Below are 16,580 nucleotides of genomic sequence, written 5' to 3' on the forward strand. Positions count from 1 at the left end.
TTGAACTTTTTTAATAAACAAAATTTACTAAGTCAAATTTATCTCGTAGACAATTTCAGTGCCAATAAAAATAGGAAGACTGAGAAACATAAAAACAATCATACCTCCTGTTAGCATTTGTGAACATTTGCAAATACATTTGTCATTGTCTGCATCCTTTGTGCTAAAATCATTTCCTGGTTGGCTTATACTGCTTATTTTGCCCGCTGTCCCAGTAAGTCCTTTAAGGTAAATCCTGTAGAAGTGAAAAATGGAAAAACAATTATTACGTGGAAGTTGATGGTAGATGTCTGAAAAATAGTGATGGAATAATTTGCAATAAATATCCTGTTCAAATAGTTTAATTCTGTTCTGGCCACTGTACGGCTGAAGCTGTTTTTCAGTACAATGTTTTCATATTAACAGAAATGGTCAGCACAATATTCTAATGAACATGTGTTTGTTCAAGTCATATTAGAAGAAAAAGAGAGCAAGTAGGTAGTAACTTCTAGGATTTTTCATACAGATCATGTATTTATTAATACTGAAATATACTGAATACTTTTGTACTTCAATGCAACAGTACATGCAATTATTTTTATTACATTCAGAAGTTTTGAATCAAAACTAATTTGATTCCTATTTTGCTGTTAGTACAACACAGCAATTTAGCATTACAATCCTACGTATATGTGATTACTGCTTTACTAGGAGTATTATTCTGAGCTAGTAAATGATATTTTAGAAGTTTCTCAATATTTCCATTGTCCTAGTTACTATCCTTTTCACATCATTCATAAATTTTAGTGTTAGCTGATCACAAGTATTTTAGTTTGCTTCAATTTCCCAGCAAGGTGAGCTTTCAGTGAGGCTGCTGCTTTTGGGATCTGCTTGCAAGGGTGCCAATGCAGTCTCAGTGGGGAGAGACACAAGGCACTGAACTGGGCAGGACAATTACACAGCTGTTCTTGTGTTACCTTGAATTGGAAGGACTTGAACCCTCTGCTCCCACAGTGTCTTTTTGGTGATTGCATTTCTGTATCAAATAGCTCATGCTTCTCAGAGGTATTCTATTTGTTTAAAGAGGAGATCTGACTGAGGAGAAGTAACTTGTTCCCCAATCAGTCTTCACCTTGCGTGTAATTCTCTGCTTATGATAGAAATTGTCTTTGGTAGTTTAACAGATTATTTTAACCTATTTTATATTCCCTATTCTAAAATATAGTTAAATATTTAATTTTTGTTCATTTAGGTTTCAAAGAATCAGTTCATTACACATTTTCTTTAAGATATCTTTTTAAAAATTACTGTTTTTTCTTAATATGAGTTCAAAATTATGTGAGACAATTTCTAACATAAATCATATTAAAGGTTCCAAGTATACTGTAGGAGCCTAGGCTGGATCTTTAAATATCATCTGAAGTCTAATATAAGCATAATATTATTTATTTGTGATTAACAATAAATTTTTAAAGGTACAGTTTAGTAAAACAGAAGATGAGAGGCAGTGGATGGTAATTGAAATTAGATGTTCTGACTGCATATCAGAAAAACTTTCTACCATGAGGAAAGACAAGTAGGTTGTAACCTTGGGAGGTTAATATGAAGAAATTTCAGTTTAGTGGCCCAGCTCATAATCTTTCCAGTATTCAGAATGTATTACTCTGTTTAATGTAATGGATCACAGAATCAACAAATCGTTTCAGTTGGAAGGGACCTTAAAGATCATCTAGATCCAACCCATTTGCTATGGGCAGGGACACCTTCCACTAGATCAGGTTGCTCAAAGCCCCATTCAGCCTGGCCTTGAAAACCGCCACGGATAGGGCATGGAAGATGTTCTTCACTGAATACTTTCTTTAGGTTTTTTTTCCTTTTTCTAATGTTAAATATATTCTTTAAACCACTCCATTTTAAGATGAATTCTTTGTTTGGTTGTATATTGTAATAAAATTGCTTTTACCATCTTAGTTTTCAGTAATTATCTTTTAATATTGTAAATGGACAAGGGTAATCACCCATTTTGCAAAAGTTGCCTTTCTAAGTATTTTAAAGCATTATTTTTTTTTTTTAAATCTCTGCTGTAGATTCTGACTGTTTCCAGATGAAAAAATATTTACTTTGGAGTTGAGACAACTAAATACTACCGAGGCATTAAGATCTAACATTTTATGGGGGGCAGATGCTGATAGTTTTGAATTGCTTTGTTTGCATATAAGACCTGAATTGAAATAGCAGCATCAGGTGTCTCAGGTGTCAGGATTACTTTATTTACAACAAATAGTTGCTAGAGATCTTGGAGAAATTAATCTGAATGTAGACAATTTTTCTGTCCACCCAAAGCTCCATGAATCTGCAAGACTCTTTTACAAAAGAAACATTTCATGGACCTTGTAGTAGGAAAGCATCTGTTATACTGTGAAGTGTTTAGTTTCTTCTATAATAAATCAAACTTTTTATTGCATTTACAGAGCCTGGTGAATGATCTATGAAATGCCCATGTATTTCAGCTGTAGCTGGTACTATTTCAGAATATGTAATACTATGATACTATTTTAAGTATATAATACTATGATAATATTTCTATTAATTTTTTAGAAATTATTTATTTTAAAATATAAATATTATATATATAATATTAATTTTTAATTTGTATTATTTCTTATTTTAACCAAGAATTTAGAAGAAATTGTGAACTTTTATATTTTACAGGATTAGAGCATAAATAATAGGTCCATTAAAAGTTGGTATTTAAATTGACAAGTTGGTGATGGGTGAAATGCACATTTGCTTAATTTTTACGAGTAGGAAAGTTATTGAGACTCTTAGCCAGTGGCTTATGGGAGAATAAGGCCACCTCACCTCAGTATGCTCTTTATGACAACAACAGTTCCTAGAAGCCACTGACAAGAAAAATCCTTGCAGTATAATTCATCTTAGTCATCCACATTTCAGAAATGTATTTATTGCAGGGAATCAGGATTTGATAGCAACTACAGACAGGTTCCTCTTGTCATAATGACTGCACTGTCACTATATTGGCACATGTATCCTGTATTATTCCCTACTAATCTCATCATCTTTGTGTTTTGTGTGTTGTACTCACCCAGGATGCACTAGTAAAATACACATTTTCTCCTCTGGAAAAAGAAATTATTTTTTTAGGCAAGAGATGAAAAATGTAGAAAACATTACTTTCTGAGTGAGCTGAAAAATAGCAATGATTTGTATGAAATAAGGCCATGCATCTATACAGTTTAAAAAGATTGCTATCAGGTGTGATTTTTTTGCTTACCTGTATTTTTGTTCTTCACTTGCTAGAGAGAAGTGGTCATACAATGAATATGCCTCGTTTCCTTCCCAGTCTTTCAGTTGTATTTTAAGAACGTAACGCTTCTGATTAGTTAGTTGAGAAACAAACTCATTTCCCAGCCAGTACTCCCCAGCAGGATCACCAAATCCCTGTAATTCAAGTTGTATATTTAAATAGCTTTGTTTAGGTGGGTTTTTATTCTCTGAGTTTGAAATTATCATTTATCAGTTTTTAAGTTTAATAGTTTTCAGCCTGTCAGCTAAGAATTTTGCACTGTTCATGGGGGTTATTGATCTGTAATGTTTCAAAAAGTTGATTTCAGCAAGGACAAGCTCAGGAATTTGAAACAGTGAATCAATATTACTTAGTAGATTTGGAGCGGTTCCTACTGTTGCCACTAGAAACACAAATATAAACAACTCAAAAAATGTAGACATATGATTGAACAGTTGATTAAAAAAAAGTAAGGTTTCTCTTTAAAAACAAACATCACACTTGCAAGTCTGCTTAGGTAAACAACTTACACTACTCTGACATTTTCAAAATTAGCATTTGAGGACAAAGACAACTTTTTAAGGTTGCTTACATTCTAAGGATACTATTGATATAACTTTAGCATATTAGATTTCAGATAATAATAACAGCTGATACTAAGGCTTCAGAGAACATTGTTTACCATCTTGTACTCCTTCCACGTCCGGTGGAAGTCCACACTGCCATCTTCTCGTTTCTGAATAACTGTCCAGCCTCCTCCACCAGTTTCCATGTCACAGTAGGCCTACCAGAGTAAGCATGTAACAGTCTAAGTGCATGCAGTCACAGCAATACAAAACCAGAAATCATGTAATTTGCATCATTCTATATAGTGGCAAGTCATGTGCAAAGTATGAGTTAACCTAAAAATGCAAGTTTTCGTAGCTTTCATACAAATCAGTTGTGGTTGTCCACAAATAAATGTGATTCCTCAGTATATATCACACTAAACAGAATAGCTTAACAAATTACATCTTTCAGTTCTCCATTTTTTTTGTGAGAGATGCATTCAATTTTCTCATGACAGAACATAGATACTGTTAAGTACAGGCAGTGAACAAACGTAAATATATTTTTATTATCACAGTCATTGTCCAGTGCCTTTGCAAATGGACTGACCCCAAAGTTACATCTAAGTGTATTATCTGCAAGTTGTATCTTAAAGCCATGTTATTATACAAACTGCAATGAACATGTATGCTTGAACAAAAAGTAGCAACTATAAGATGTTCCTAAATATTCATAAATCACCTTTAAATTTACCAAATTATTGCTAAAATTTTGAAAAGACTGACATGTAAAAAGCAGTTCACTGAACTCAGTTTTCGAATACCCAATAAGTGCATCCCTGGCACAGTAAAATTTGAGTTTGTAGGTGACTTGTTCAATCAGTCTCCCAGATTAAATCACTTCAGCATCAGAGGTGAAATTTATTACTGAAAGTGCCAATATACTGCAGAGATGCTGATGGTAAAAAAGTATTTTGAAAATTAATTGGAACTTTTGAGTGACGTTTGGGAGAAGTAGGGGAAAAATTAACAATAAAATTGTGTGAATATGAGAATATCTAGTACACTTATTCCTGAGAAAGGATTTCAAATTGTTGCATCTAATTCTGCTTTTCCAAAACTAACAGAACTTACAACTAGATGTGTGAAGTCAATGGAGCTAAGCTGGTGTAAGACAGAACAATGAAAGTCAAACTGAAGTCAGTATCTCTTTAACTTGCCTGTTAGTACCAATACTATGTTTAAGAAAGATACTGAATTTCTTGCACAAAAATTCCTGTTTGAAGACTTCTCAGTTAATGTTTTCTCATTTGGAAGTTTAACTTTTTTGATCACTTTCTGCCAGGATCCCAAAGTTCAGAGCCTTCTTCAGAATCACTTCATATCTTTGAAGATTTTGAATTCTAGTTTGACTATTGAATTACATTAACTTCTAATCTGTATTCTAGATCTTTCATTTAATAAGTGTTGTGTCTTCCCATTTATACTAGTACAGGCAAGACCTGATTTCTTACACTTCAATAGGAAATTTCATCTGTAGAGTAATTAAATAAATTATTTACAAAGAAACTAGGCAAGTATTTCATTTTTCATTTGGATGTTTCCTTCATTGTTTAACAGTTCTCTGAGTAGTCTTCCTTCTTGCCTAACTGCTTCTTGTCACAATATGCCTATAATTGCCCCAAATCATGACTGGGTGACGTAGAAGCTGTAATGCCTCTTTCATCCTCTTCTATAGGAAAGCGTCTTATCAGTGTTAGCAGTTAGCAGAATTGAGCTCTTTGAACTGTTAGACATCCTGGAAATTCATTGAAAAAGTATGACTGCAGTGAAGCCAGTTTCCTTCTCTGCTGTGGTAGTGTTGTATGTGTCATTTTGGGAAGTAAATTATGCTCCTTACTAAGTTTTCAATATCGTTCATTCTTTTAGTTTATGTGTATTGTATGTATGCTATACACTCACATCTATATATTTATATAAATCAGACTATTTACAGTTCAAGCAATGTCATATATACTGTTGAAACGCATCAGACCTTTGAAAGGAAAAAAAATCCTTACAGCTGCAAATATCAAATATATTAGTGTTTCAACAGGCTGTTGCACATTGGACATCCAAAGCAGATATTGTACTTTAAGCCTGCAGTAGACGCTGTTCAACATCAGAAAATCACAAGACATTCAGCTGGAGATTTTTAGGGAAGAGAAAATCAATAAGGAAAAAAGTGGAAGAAGGGGTTATTTTTTAACATATATCTTATGAATGGAATTTAATTGAAACTTCTACTTATACTGATATATGCAATTCCTTACACCTCAAAGCCTGTTTTTTGTTTGGCTTTACTAACATCCGTATTTAATGACTGGTAAAAATTTGACAACAGTGTATAAAGTAATTTAGTTAAAAATTCCCTTCAGAGGAAAGGCTAAAGATAAGGTATTATAAGAGAAGATAAATCTGTCTCAGAAGGCTAACTCATGATGTATAATGTATATGTGAAAACTAATTTCCACAGAGGGCTGTGAAGAGGGATACTAAGAATGGGCTAAAGCAGGTGCAAATACTTTTTTTAAACATGAATACAAGTTAAAAAGCTGATTTAACACTGATCAAATATCACTGGTTGTGGATAAAGTTGTTGGCTCTGAAGCTTCACTTAAAAGAACAGTATAAGCAGACAGATAGAAAATAGAACTGTTTCACTCTTTTCTGAAATATGTAGTTTTTAACTATGTACAGTGGGAGGCCATGTATTAATTTATTTGAGCTGTGGTTTCAGTCTGATATTGCTACTGTAGATGTGAATTGATGTTTTTGAAAGTTTTGCTCAATTTCCTTTATGCCTGTTGTCTAAACTTCAATTTAGTTGGAATTAATACTTTGAAAAAATCAGTGTCTTTCAATAGCACTTTATTTTGTTCTAATGAGATTAAAATATAATAGTGAATGACTGTGAATGTCTATCATAAAATATTCCTGTTACAGGTAGTATCCATTTTTTTAAGTAAGTAATAAGACAACTAGCTTTAATAGACACTATAGATTCTTTGAGATAAATTTGTTCCCAAAGGAAAAAGCAACTCACTAGGAACTGAAAAACATAATGAGAAATTTAAGAGATGACCATAAAAACCTCATGTAGATTTTTCTTACCAGTAACAATTTTTAGAAGTTTACATAAATTTGCGAGTATAATTTTTCCCCACCAAAAAAAGTCATGTCAATCAACTCTAAGTCTTTCTCTTAACACTGTTACTAGAAGAGAAGTTTTCTGACCTTTCAAACTATTCTAGTTTTTATATTCAAAATTTATATTCAAAAGAAAGATATGTAACATTTCATGAAACTAGTAAAAATAGATAACAAGATTAGGCAGGCAGTAGGAGTCTTCAAAAATATGCCAAAAAGAATAAAGAGACGAGCCTCTCAGGTTACAACAAATTTGAATAGGGAGTATTTGATGTATCTTGTGAACTACTTCAGTGCTTACAGCTCTAGGCAGCTGTAGCACTGTAAGAGGTTATTTGGGGTATAAGTGTTTTCAGACCTACTTTGTGAATGGCAAGGCTCAGGCTGGGTTATCAGGACGAAGAGCCACTGCAGTTTTTACAGCAAAGCAATAGCAATCGCCACAACTTTGCAGTGACCCTTAGCATCCCTTTTGGCTGTTTCTGAACATTTTGGAGTCATTTTGTCCAATGATTTTTGTATTCTGCTATCTCTGTCTCCTACGGATTTGACTAGATAAGAACTACAGTCTAATTGGTTCGTGAGGTTGCTGTAAGCATAAAACTATTGACTTTTCATAGTTTTGCCTCTACCATTTTTACCTCGTGTCAGCAGTCTTTTGCTGTTTTCCTCAGTGTTTTTAAAAGGAATTAGCTTTTGTCCTGTTGCAGAACAGGAAAGTTTGAAAATATTAATGGAATTAAATGTTTTCCTCTGTGTTGTCATATGCAATTCCTTAGTTTTGGATTATGATGGGAGACAGTTAACGTGGGATCAGTTACAGATTACACAGAAGTTGTTTATAAGCCTGTTGGGAGGTCAGAAGGTGTTACAAAAGGAAAAGATGAAAACATAAACAGCAGTGCAGCACTTTTGGCAAATAAAAAAGGTCACTCTGTTTCCTGGTCTGAGTAGCTATCCACATCATAAACAGTTGAAAATGGTGTAACATGTTTATTGTCCCTAACCTTCACTTCCCTTGACAATTCCTCTTATGCATTTATATTTGTATAAAGAATCAACATCAGGTTAAAACTTTTTCGTCTCTTATTTTCAATGTCATACGGTAAGTAAAACCTTCCCTGTCTTTTTATCTGAAAGGCACAGAATAATATTTTAATTGTTTAATATTATTAAATTATTGATTTAAGACTAAGTGAAATTATTACATTTTAACTACTTTTTTAACCTACTAAATTACCAAAATGGGTATTTGCATTAAGCATTTAAAGCCTTCATGTTCAAATGTAAAGCATTTAATATTTTATAGTCTAGAAAATTTGTACTTTTGAAGATGCAAAGTGTTAAGGTTTATGACAAATTTGTATTCTGTAATATGTCATGCACTTGTGTCTGCCTTTAGAAAATATGCATGTTCTGTGTACTATATTTGACAGTAAAATTAAAATTAAAACCAAAGATAAATGCTTGAGACAAGCCATAGTAAGAGATCCAAGGAATGTAATTCTTGAGTTGTCTAACAAAGACTACTGCATTCTATTACTTTAGAGATGCAGTAGCTTTCATCTCCTTTAGCTTTTAAAATTGTGACTGTAGATATCTATGCTATTTAAATGCCATTCAGTTTTTTGTATAATAAAACACTTCATTGCATCTTATGTAACTCATTTTCTTGTGAAATTGATGTATTTAGACTAGATTATTCCAAAGGAAAACCAGCTTCTTTTTTTTTTTCCCAGAGAAGCAGATTGCAAATAATTTCACTAGATTATAGCTATAAAAAATTACAGGTTTTATCTATTGCATTTTACAGATCTTACCCAAACAAATTGCTTTTTTTCTTTAGCTGAGAGCTTTGAAAGTGTAAAGATCACAATCTGGCTTGGGCTAAATGAAGTTCTGGCACTTCAAGTCAAGTCACTGGTGAACTTCATTTCTAAACCTCTGCTTGGGAAAAAAAATGCTTTCTCTGTCAGAGCTTTACCAATTCCTTTTCCACATTGCATCTCTTTTTCCACTGCTTTTTTACATCTTCTGTTAATTTTTCTAATGCAATGAAGTAGAGTGTTAGGAATTCCGTAAAATATTTCAATTTTTGTGTAAAGGAAATATCTACAGGAGAAATTAGAAAATAAAAACATCTTAACATTATTTAGTGTTTGTCTAAGAAATACATTTAGCATTTTTTTATATTCATATGTCCTTTAGCCTCCTCAGCCTGCTGTGCCTACTTCACATGAGCCCCACTCCTCCAAATGCTTGCTCCAGGCTTTTGGTTCTTTATCCTCACAATTCACATGGGACTTTTCTCCCTTTCAGATTCCATTGATTGTTTCAAATGAATTATACTTATGAATTTATTTACTTCAGTAGATGGAGCATCTCTGTCAGGCATCCAGTGTATCATCGAATAAGTGCCATTTTTAGCTCAAGGTCTTTTCCACAGAGGTATGGCATACGGCTTTAACTTAAATTGACATTGAAATTCATTTCAGGTAAACACATAGAGGAAAAAATATCCATAGAGAAATTGAAACTGATTTAGTGAAACCCCTACAAGCCCACCTTTTATATGAATCAGTAGTAGTATTTTCCAGGACAGTATTTCCCAGAAAAGTCCTCTCTGATAGACAGTGTCTAATTGTTAATCTAATTGTTACACAAATGTCCTTAAAACTCTGTGATACAAAGAACCAAAACCCATACATGAATCCTGTAATATCAGATTGTTTTCTTGAGTATAAATCCATGAGTAATCTTCTATGCCCCTGATTTTACCTCCTTTTGCCACCTGAAGACCCTTGGGCATATGAAGGAACTAAGAATTTAAAGGAGACAGGAGTCTGCTGATCATGCAGAGCGACTCTGTTGGAGTTACAGATTTCATAAAGAAATTACACTACCTTATTGATTTAATTACATTCATTATGTGGAAAAAAGAATTAAATTCTGGCATGATGAAGCACACAACAAAATGTTACTCATTTCAACTGAGCTAAGATTTCACCTGAAGGACTTTTTTCTTCCTGTGAGATACTCAGATCTAGGAGTGATGAAATGCTCGTAAAAAAACTTGGTAAGTAGTAAACTTCACTATTAACTAGCCTTTAAAATAGCATATTTGCCAGATCAAATAACCTTTAACATGAAGCATGGCTAGGTAGCTCTTTATAGTCATCTTACCTTCTTCTCTTGTGCAGTGTTTGAAACTGTTAGAGTGTAGATTCCACTTGTTGTCAGTCCAGATTTGAAAGCTTCAGCACAGTCTTTGAAGCTGATTTGCTCCTCTTTGGCTATGAATTTGTTCTTAGCTATTAAAAATACAATAGAATTTGAAGGCATTAAGAGGAGATGAATGAAGGTTACTAAGAATCAATTTATGGTGTAATTGGCATAAAGCAGTTCCAAAAAATATGCCTGGTCCTGAAAGAAATAACAGATCAAGGTACTTATAATGTGTGATGTAACTTTGTATCGTTTGGAGACATTATTCTGATAGGACTGTGGTTGTTTGATAGCTTGAAAGGTGCCAACACTTACTAATAGGTTGAATGAGAAAACTCAGGATATTGCATCTAATTCAGTTGAATAGTTTCTGCTTCCAGTCATTGCCCTAGCTGGACTCCTACATGCATTACAACCTATGCATGCATTAACTACTATTATATACATCCTAAGTAGTAAATGATTAGGTTAATAATGACTTTTAGCCAGTACTTGGATATTGTGAAATTAGTTATGAAACCTTTTATAATGCAACAGACTGGTGGGACTACCCTTAAGAAGTTTTAAGCTTTTTTTTTTTTTTTTTTTTGCCCCTCTGCTGAACAGGAACAACTTTGTATGTACCAAGCTTAAGCTTGGTAGGTCAGCCCAACTCACTAAAAATACATACCTTCTGGAATTAATTTGTGTAAAAAAATACATTTTCATATGTTTAAGCCTTCTTTTTCAACAGAACAATCTAAGGTTCATCTTTTTGTTCAGTTCTTTATTAACTATGGAGGTTGGAATTTCCTGGCATTTTGCCTGCTGACTGATATTTCATATTTGACCCTTCTGGGGTTGGTTCTGTGTATTTTCCCTTTTAATTTAATCTAACAATCAGAGTCAGTTACTACAAAGGTTTAGGTGCCATATAAATACGTGCTTATATTACAGTTGCTTATTATGTTCTTTTTAGCTTGCTTATTCATTATTTACCTGTTTAAGTGCTTTGCCTTAAATAGAAAAATAACACATTCAGTGTTTTAATTGCTTTTCCACACTCTATTGTTTGCATACTGTCTTAGAAGCTTTCCCTGCTAATTTTGTCTTTTTGGCAAACAGTCATTATTTTTTCCACTCTGGGTTTAATGGTGCTGTAGCCAACATGACTTTGACTTGTTTACTTATTTGTGCACTAGCATAGCAGATAACATCAGCAGGAACATGTACAGCCTCGGTATTTAAGGGAATAGCGTCAGTTATGAAGACAAAAAACCTTGGCATTTACTTTGTTTAGAAAAACCTACAACCTATGTTATGATAATAACATATAGGACAATATTAAAAGTGAGGAGTTCCAAACACCCCTTCCCTTTTCTGTGATCCACCTTACAGTAATGTATCATAGACCACCTATACTGTCTTTTAGATTCTAATTACAACTTTTAACATTTTTCCCAGTATTTAATTTTTTTCTATAGGGGTCTGTATGCCTCTGTATTTTCAGCTCTGAGAACATTACAGGCAACTGTGCCAGATTCTGCAGTCTTTTAGAACTGCTTCTTAATCTGTCCAAGTTCCATATTAGACATGACATTCAAGGCAGGGAATGTTTGAATCCTGTGTAGCCATAACTTTTAGTTTATGGTTTGTGTGGGTTTTTTGTGGTGCATGTGAATCTGCATAAATCTGAAAGCAATGCTTGGTGACTATGATTTTTTGCAGGGTTGTCAGACATTTAGGGGTGAGATTATTGCCTATAAGGTTTGCTAGGCTGAGGGATTTTCAAGATGAACAAGGATGCCTTGGTGAAGAACTTGTGGGAATACCTGCTGCCCAGGCCTGGTGCTTTCTGGTTTTGGGGGCTAAAAACTCTCTGGTTTTCTGGGGACTAAAAACTGCCTGTGCTTATTCCTTTGCCTTTGGTAGCCACTAGAATTCGTCCTTTCTTTGATGAACTCCATGTGCAAAAACAATGAGAGGTGGCAGAAACAATCTCTGTGAGCCAGGAAGAAAGTATGCAGACCTACAATATGCAGTCTCACTTAGATATATGGTCAAGCAAGTGTATACTGCAACACATGTTAATGCCATGTGAGATGAATGATACTTGGCATCTCTGTATTTTGTTGAGCCACTGGAGAATTTATTAAGAAGACAAACAAACCAGAGAAGATAGACAAAATGTTGAAAAGAAATCACATAAATGTGGTTTTTTCTCCCACCCCCTAAAAAGTAGGTTAATTAACTCAGATGCAGAATTTAAGGCAAAAAAATACAGACTTTTTAGAAGCAGAAGTGTGTCAAACTAGATGTAAGACTATAGGTACCAATGTACACAAATTAAGAAATAGCACTGAAATGATATAAGCATGTCTGCTTAACTTACAGTTTGGTGTCGATATCATAGTAAGCAAGCTATGAACCGTCTCCATTAGATCATGTTGCTGTTTTTGCAGAACTGAGTTGTTTACTGTAGCTGTAACTAACTGTTTTTCTAGTTCTTCTATAATAGAATTCTGTCTGGCTACTAGGACTTGAAGCTGATCTTTTTCATCTTTTATTGACTTCAGCTGAAGCATGTGCTTGTCTTCCATCTCAAGAACTCTTTTTTCTAAAAAGCTAAATAAAAGATTACAATTAGGCTCTCCAAAAACAATTTTGAGCTGATGTCAAGAGAATCAAGCATGCTGTGTACGTTTCTTTCTTTATAAACACTCAATTTCATTCTCGAATTCTATGCAAGCAGCAGACTACTTAAATGAAAGTTTAGTTTGATACATATGCTGTAGTTTATTATGTAAGTGCACTAATAAACAACATTATCTACTACAGTGTGTATTGCGGACTTTAAAAGTGTAATAATTGGGTGTTTGATAAGTCAACATTATTAAAGGAAAGATAAAGTGACTAAGCTGTCATGGGTTTACCCTAATAAGAGATGAAACTTATTTAAAGATGTAACTCTGAACATTTAAATATCCTATAATAAAATACTTACTTAGCATAAATGTTATGGCATTAAGACAGGGAAATGTGCAAATAGTTACTTGAAGATGGATTACCCTTCTCCAGTTTTGGAGCTGGTATTATTAGGGAACTGACTGGGAACATATTTCACTGCTAATTGTTCTGATATAGACTCTGAGAAAGCTGATGTTAAAAGATGCATAGCTGGAAGAGAGAAGTTCACCTAAAATCCATTGCTGTTACTGAAAAAAAAATCCTGAACCATATATATAATTATGTTTCAAGCAGTTTAGCTCAATGCAGATTGTATTCTGTTAGGTGAGAAACAATGCTTTTGTGTTTTATGTGGATGTTACAAGGGTAGTCTAAAGTCTGCTGAGTTCAACACCAAAAACCGTGACCTTTTAAAAATCAGTATTTCCTTTGCTTTCCATTTGATAAGGATGCTTGTTTTTCTTAAGTTGGTAGATAAAACCTTTAGGGAACATATATAAATGTAGTAGAGTAGTGAACAAAAATGTCAAAACATGTCTCCTGGGTTTCTTAAGCTAATTCTTTCAAAGAAAAAGCACTTTGCACATATGGTTCTCATCGAAAAACATTGCTTTGAAGGAGAAAACTTACTGTTATTGCTGCTTTTAGATTCCTCTGTAAACTATTTATTGCCAAAGAAACAAAGCTAGCTGAAAAAAGGTATGAGCCTTTGGACTACAGAAGAGGATTGGAGTAATAGTTGGATATTGGTCAGTTTAAAAACATTGACTCTCGAGGATTAGTGTTTTATTTTTCTCGCTACATTAAATTAAAAAATTGTAGCAATGGCCTGGTTAATCGTTAGGATAGCTGTGTACTATGGAAATCGAATTTTGGAGATGTGGTTACCCTCAATTAGTTTGAATCAGGTTACATCAAATTCATCTGGATAAGTCTAAAGAAGAATAGAAATTTGGTACAATTGAAGTACTGTTTCAGTTTTAGCCTTAAGTTCCTCATATAAAGGAGAACTTTAGAAAGTGAAGAACAATATATGAACAGAATACAAGAATAAAACTGCATGAATCTCCTAGGCTTTAAGTAATAGATGACATTTGTAATGAGTGTGGGTAACATTTTATAATCAGTTTGGAGAGTGTGTACAAACCCTTATTTTCCTAATTAAGTACATTTGTTTCTAAAATTACTAGAAGAGCACTTTGCAATAGCATTTTATTGGGCTGTACAAACTTACCTGTTTTTTTCTTGTAATTTAGTTATCTCATTGGTCTGATCTGAAATCTGTCTTTCTAGTTTGTTTGTTGAAAGAGAGTGTTCCAAAAGCTGAAGTTCAAGTCGGGTTGTCTGGTTTAATACCTAAAAAAAATGTTTAAAAAAATACTTATTTTAAAAGACATGTCTTTTAAATAAATTGTAATTGTGTTATGTTGTGAAATCAAGCAAATGTCTATTTTTCAACTTAGTTTAGGCACAAATGTTCATAGAATGAGAATGAAGAAGAGTACACAGAGTTGCACTAATTTTATTACACTACTGTATATCATTTGGAATATTTCAGTAGTATGCTACGTTTCTGATGAGAATTACTGTGTACTTTAGCTTAGTTGTTATACCTTCTCCTCTCTTATGATAATTCTTATTTCATTAGTGAAATGATTATGGTTGTGGCTCAAAGAATGAGTTGAGTTGTTTTCCCCATCTGTTGTGGAAAGCTAAGTCTTGCTGAAATCTTGCCACAGTCGTGAAATTATTTGGTAGTTCTCTCCTAGCTACTTCACTCAATCTCAAATTCTATTTTGAAGTGTTTATCATGTGAAACACATGACTAATGTTTAATGAAACACATTAAACAAATTGACTAAAGTGACCACACTTTAGTCAATTTATTCTTTGCATTTTAATATTACCTTTTTTCTATGCATTGTTTACAATTTATTTATATCTTTAAATGAAGACATGCAGGTACTAAGAAACATGTATGATACTCTGCAGTCTGTATTGCATTACTTTGAGGCAAGTTTTCTAGAAATATTTTCTCATTGTTTTAGAATAGCTTTTTTTAATTCAACAGAATTTGGCTTTCCTTGACAGGAAGAATTGATTACTCATGTCCTTCATGTTAAAAAGTCATTCAGGACATGATTTCACACTTAAGTGTAATTGAAAACTATTGCCAAAAGTAAGTGTCCTTGAGAGAGCAATTGTTTGGTTAATTTCCTTATGTTGCTAATTAAGCCCTTAACCCAGTCACCAGTAATTTCAAGCAGAGAAGGAGAGTTACAGTGATGATTTTCTTCCTCTAAGCAGAGAATAATTGAGTAATTTCCATAAAGACATTACTGTGCATTAATAAATACATTCTCTCAACATGTGCAAAATATTAGGCTCCTGAATAATACAATGAAAGTTGAGCTGAGTATGCCTATAAACTATGAATTATCAGTTTATCAAAGAGTTCACAGAGTGTTAATTTAGGTTAAAAAATGTAATTTAATTCATTTGATTAATTCTACAGATAGTAAAGTGTCTAACATGAATTTTAGGCTTTGCATACTTTTTATATTATACAAAATATTATGTTCTGTGTAATATATCCATTATTTGTTTTGGCGATTATAGATCTGCATCTTCCTACCATATCTGCAAAACTACAAATACATTCCACTCTACATGGATTGGACTTGTCCTTCTACTAATATCTGCATTCTATTTAACAGAATGTTTTATTTTACTTAATGCTTTTCAATTAAAATCTATTTGTTTTTGTTTGAAGTTAACAAATATACAGTAGACAAGTTTGCTTCTGTGTGAATATACTTTTCTAGCAGCCTCCTAATTTCTTTTTTCTTGATTAATCTCAGATTTGTTTATGTATCCCTTTGTTAACCATAATACAGTGCATTGTGCTAGAAATGGACTGTTATCCCACTTAGAATTATCTGTGAAAACATTTTAATTAAAAAGACATATTTCTCTTGATAAGTTAAAAAAATAAAAAGGAAAGATTTAGTTTAAAAAAGCAATTAAGCTGGTAAATGGAACAGAGACAGTTTGAAGAGACTCATTTAGCTAAGATTAGTAATGAGAGGGCTGTATAAAGCACACTAGGACCCAACTGATGCCTGGATATAGTATAGTAGTTTTAAATACATTCTCTTGAAAGATTAATTTAACAGTTGGCTTTCTAGACTTACTTAAAATGCTACTGTAATGAAAATCACTCAAGTGACAACACTGGGCTTGAGATGGAATAATAATTACCAAATAATAATGTTTCCTTAAGTTCGGGAGAACTTAGTGGGTCATAATGATTGACTTCTAATTGTTGAACAGCAGCGTGTAACACTAAACAGTGTTAAATGTATAGCTGTACTATTTGGGAAGCA

General features: G+C 33.1%; 2 protein-coding genes across 8 annotated transcripts in view; one reads left to right on the plus strand and one right to left on the minus strand.

Moving 5' to 3' along the window:
• Positions 1-16,580, plus strand: part of MCPH1 (microcephalin 1) — a 124,268-nt gene that overhangs the window by 50,081 nt on the left and 57,607 nt on the right. The window lies entirely within an intron of this gene.
• The window catches only part of ANGPT2 (angiopoietin 2), a 40,901-nt gene that overhangs the window by 1,656 nt on the left and 22,665 nt on the right, over positions 1-16,580 (minus strand). For both annotated transcript variants that reach the window (XM_012572889.5, XM_004176853.5), the window contains 6 exons: positions 14,429-14,550; positions 12,620-12,852; positions 10,207-10,334; positions 3,969-4,070; positions 3,275-3,441; positions 105-235 (listed from right to left, as the gene is read on the minus strand). In XM_012572889.5, coding sequence (XP_012428343.4) covers positions 105-235; positions 3,275-3,441; positions 3,969-4,070; positions 10,207-10,334; positions 12,620-12,852; positions 14,429-14,550 — 883 coding nt within the window. The remainder of the gene's footprint in view (positions 1-104; positions 236-3,274; positions 3,442-3,968; positions 4,071-10,206; positions 10,335-12,619; positions 12,853-14,428; positions 14,551-16,580) is intronic.

Source organism: Taeniopygia guttata, chromosome 3, assembly GCF_048771995.1.
Source record: "Taeniopygia guttata chromosome 3, bTaeGut7.mat, whole genome shotgun sequence".
Lineage (NCBI taxonomy): Eukaryota > Metazoa > Chordata > Aves > Passeriformes > Estrildidae > Taeniopygia > Taeniopygia guttata.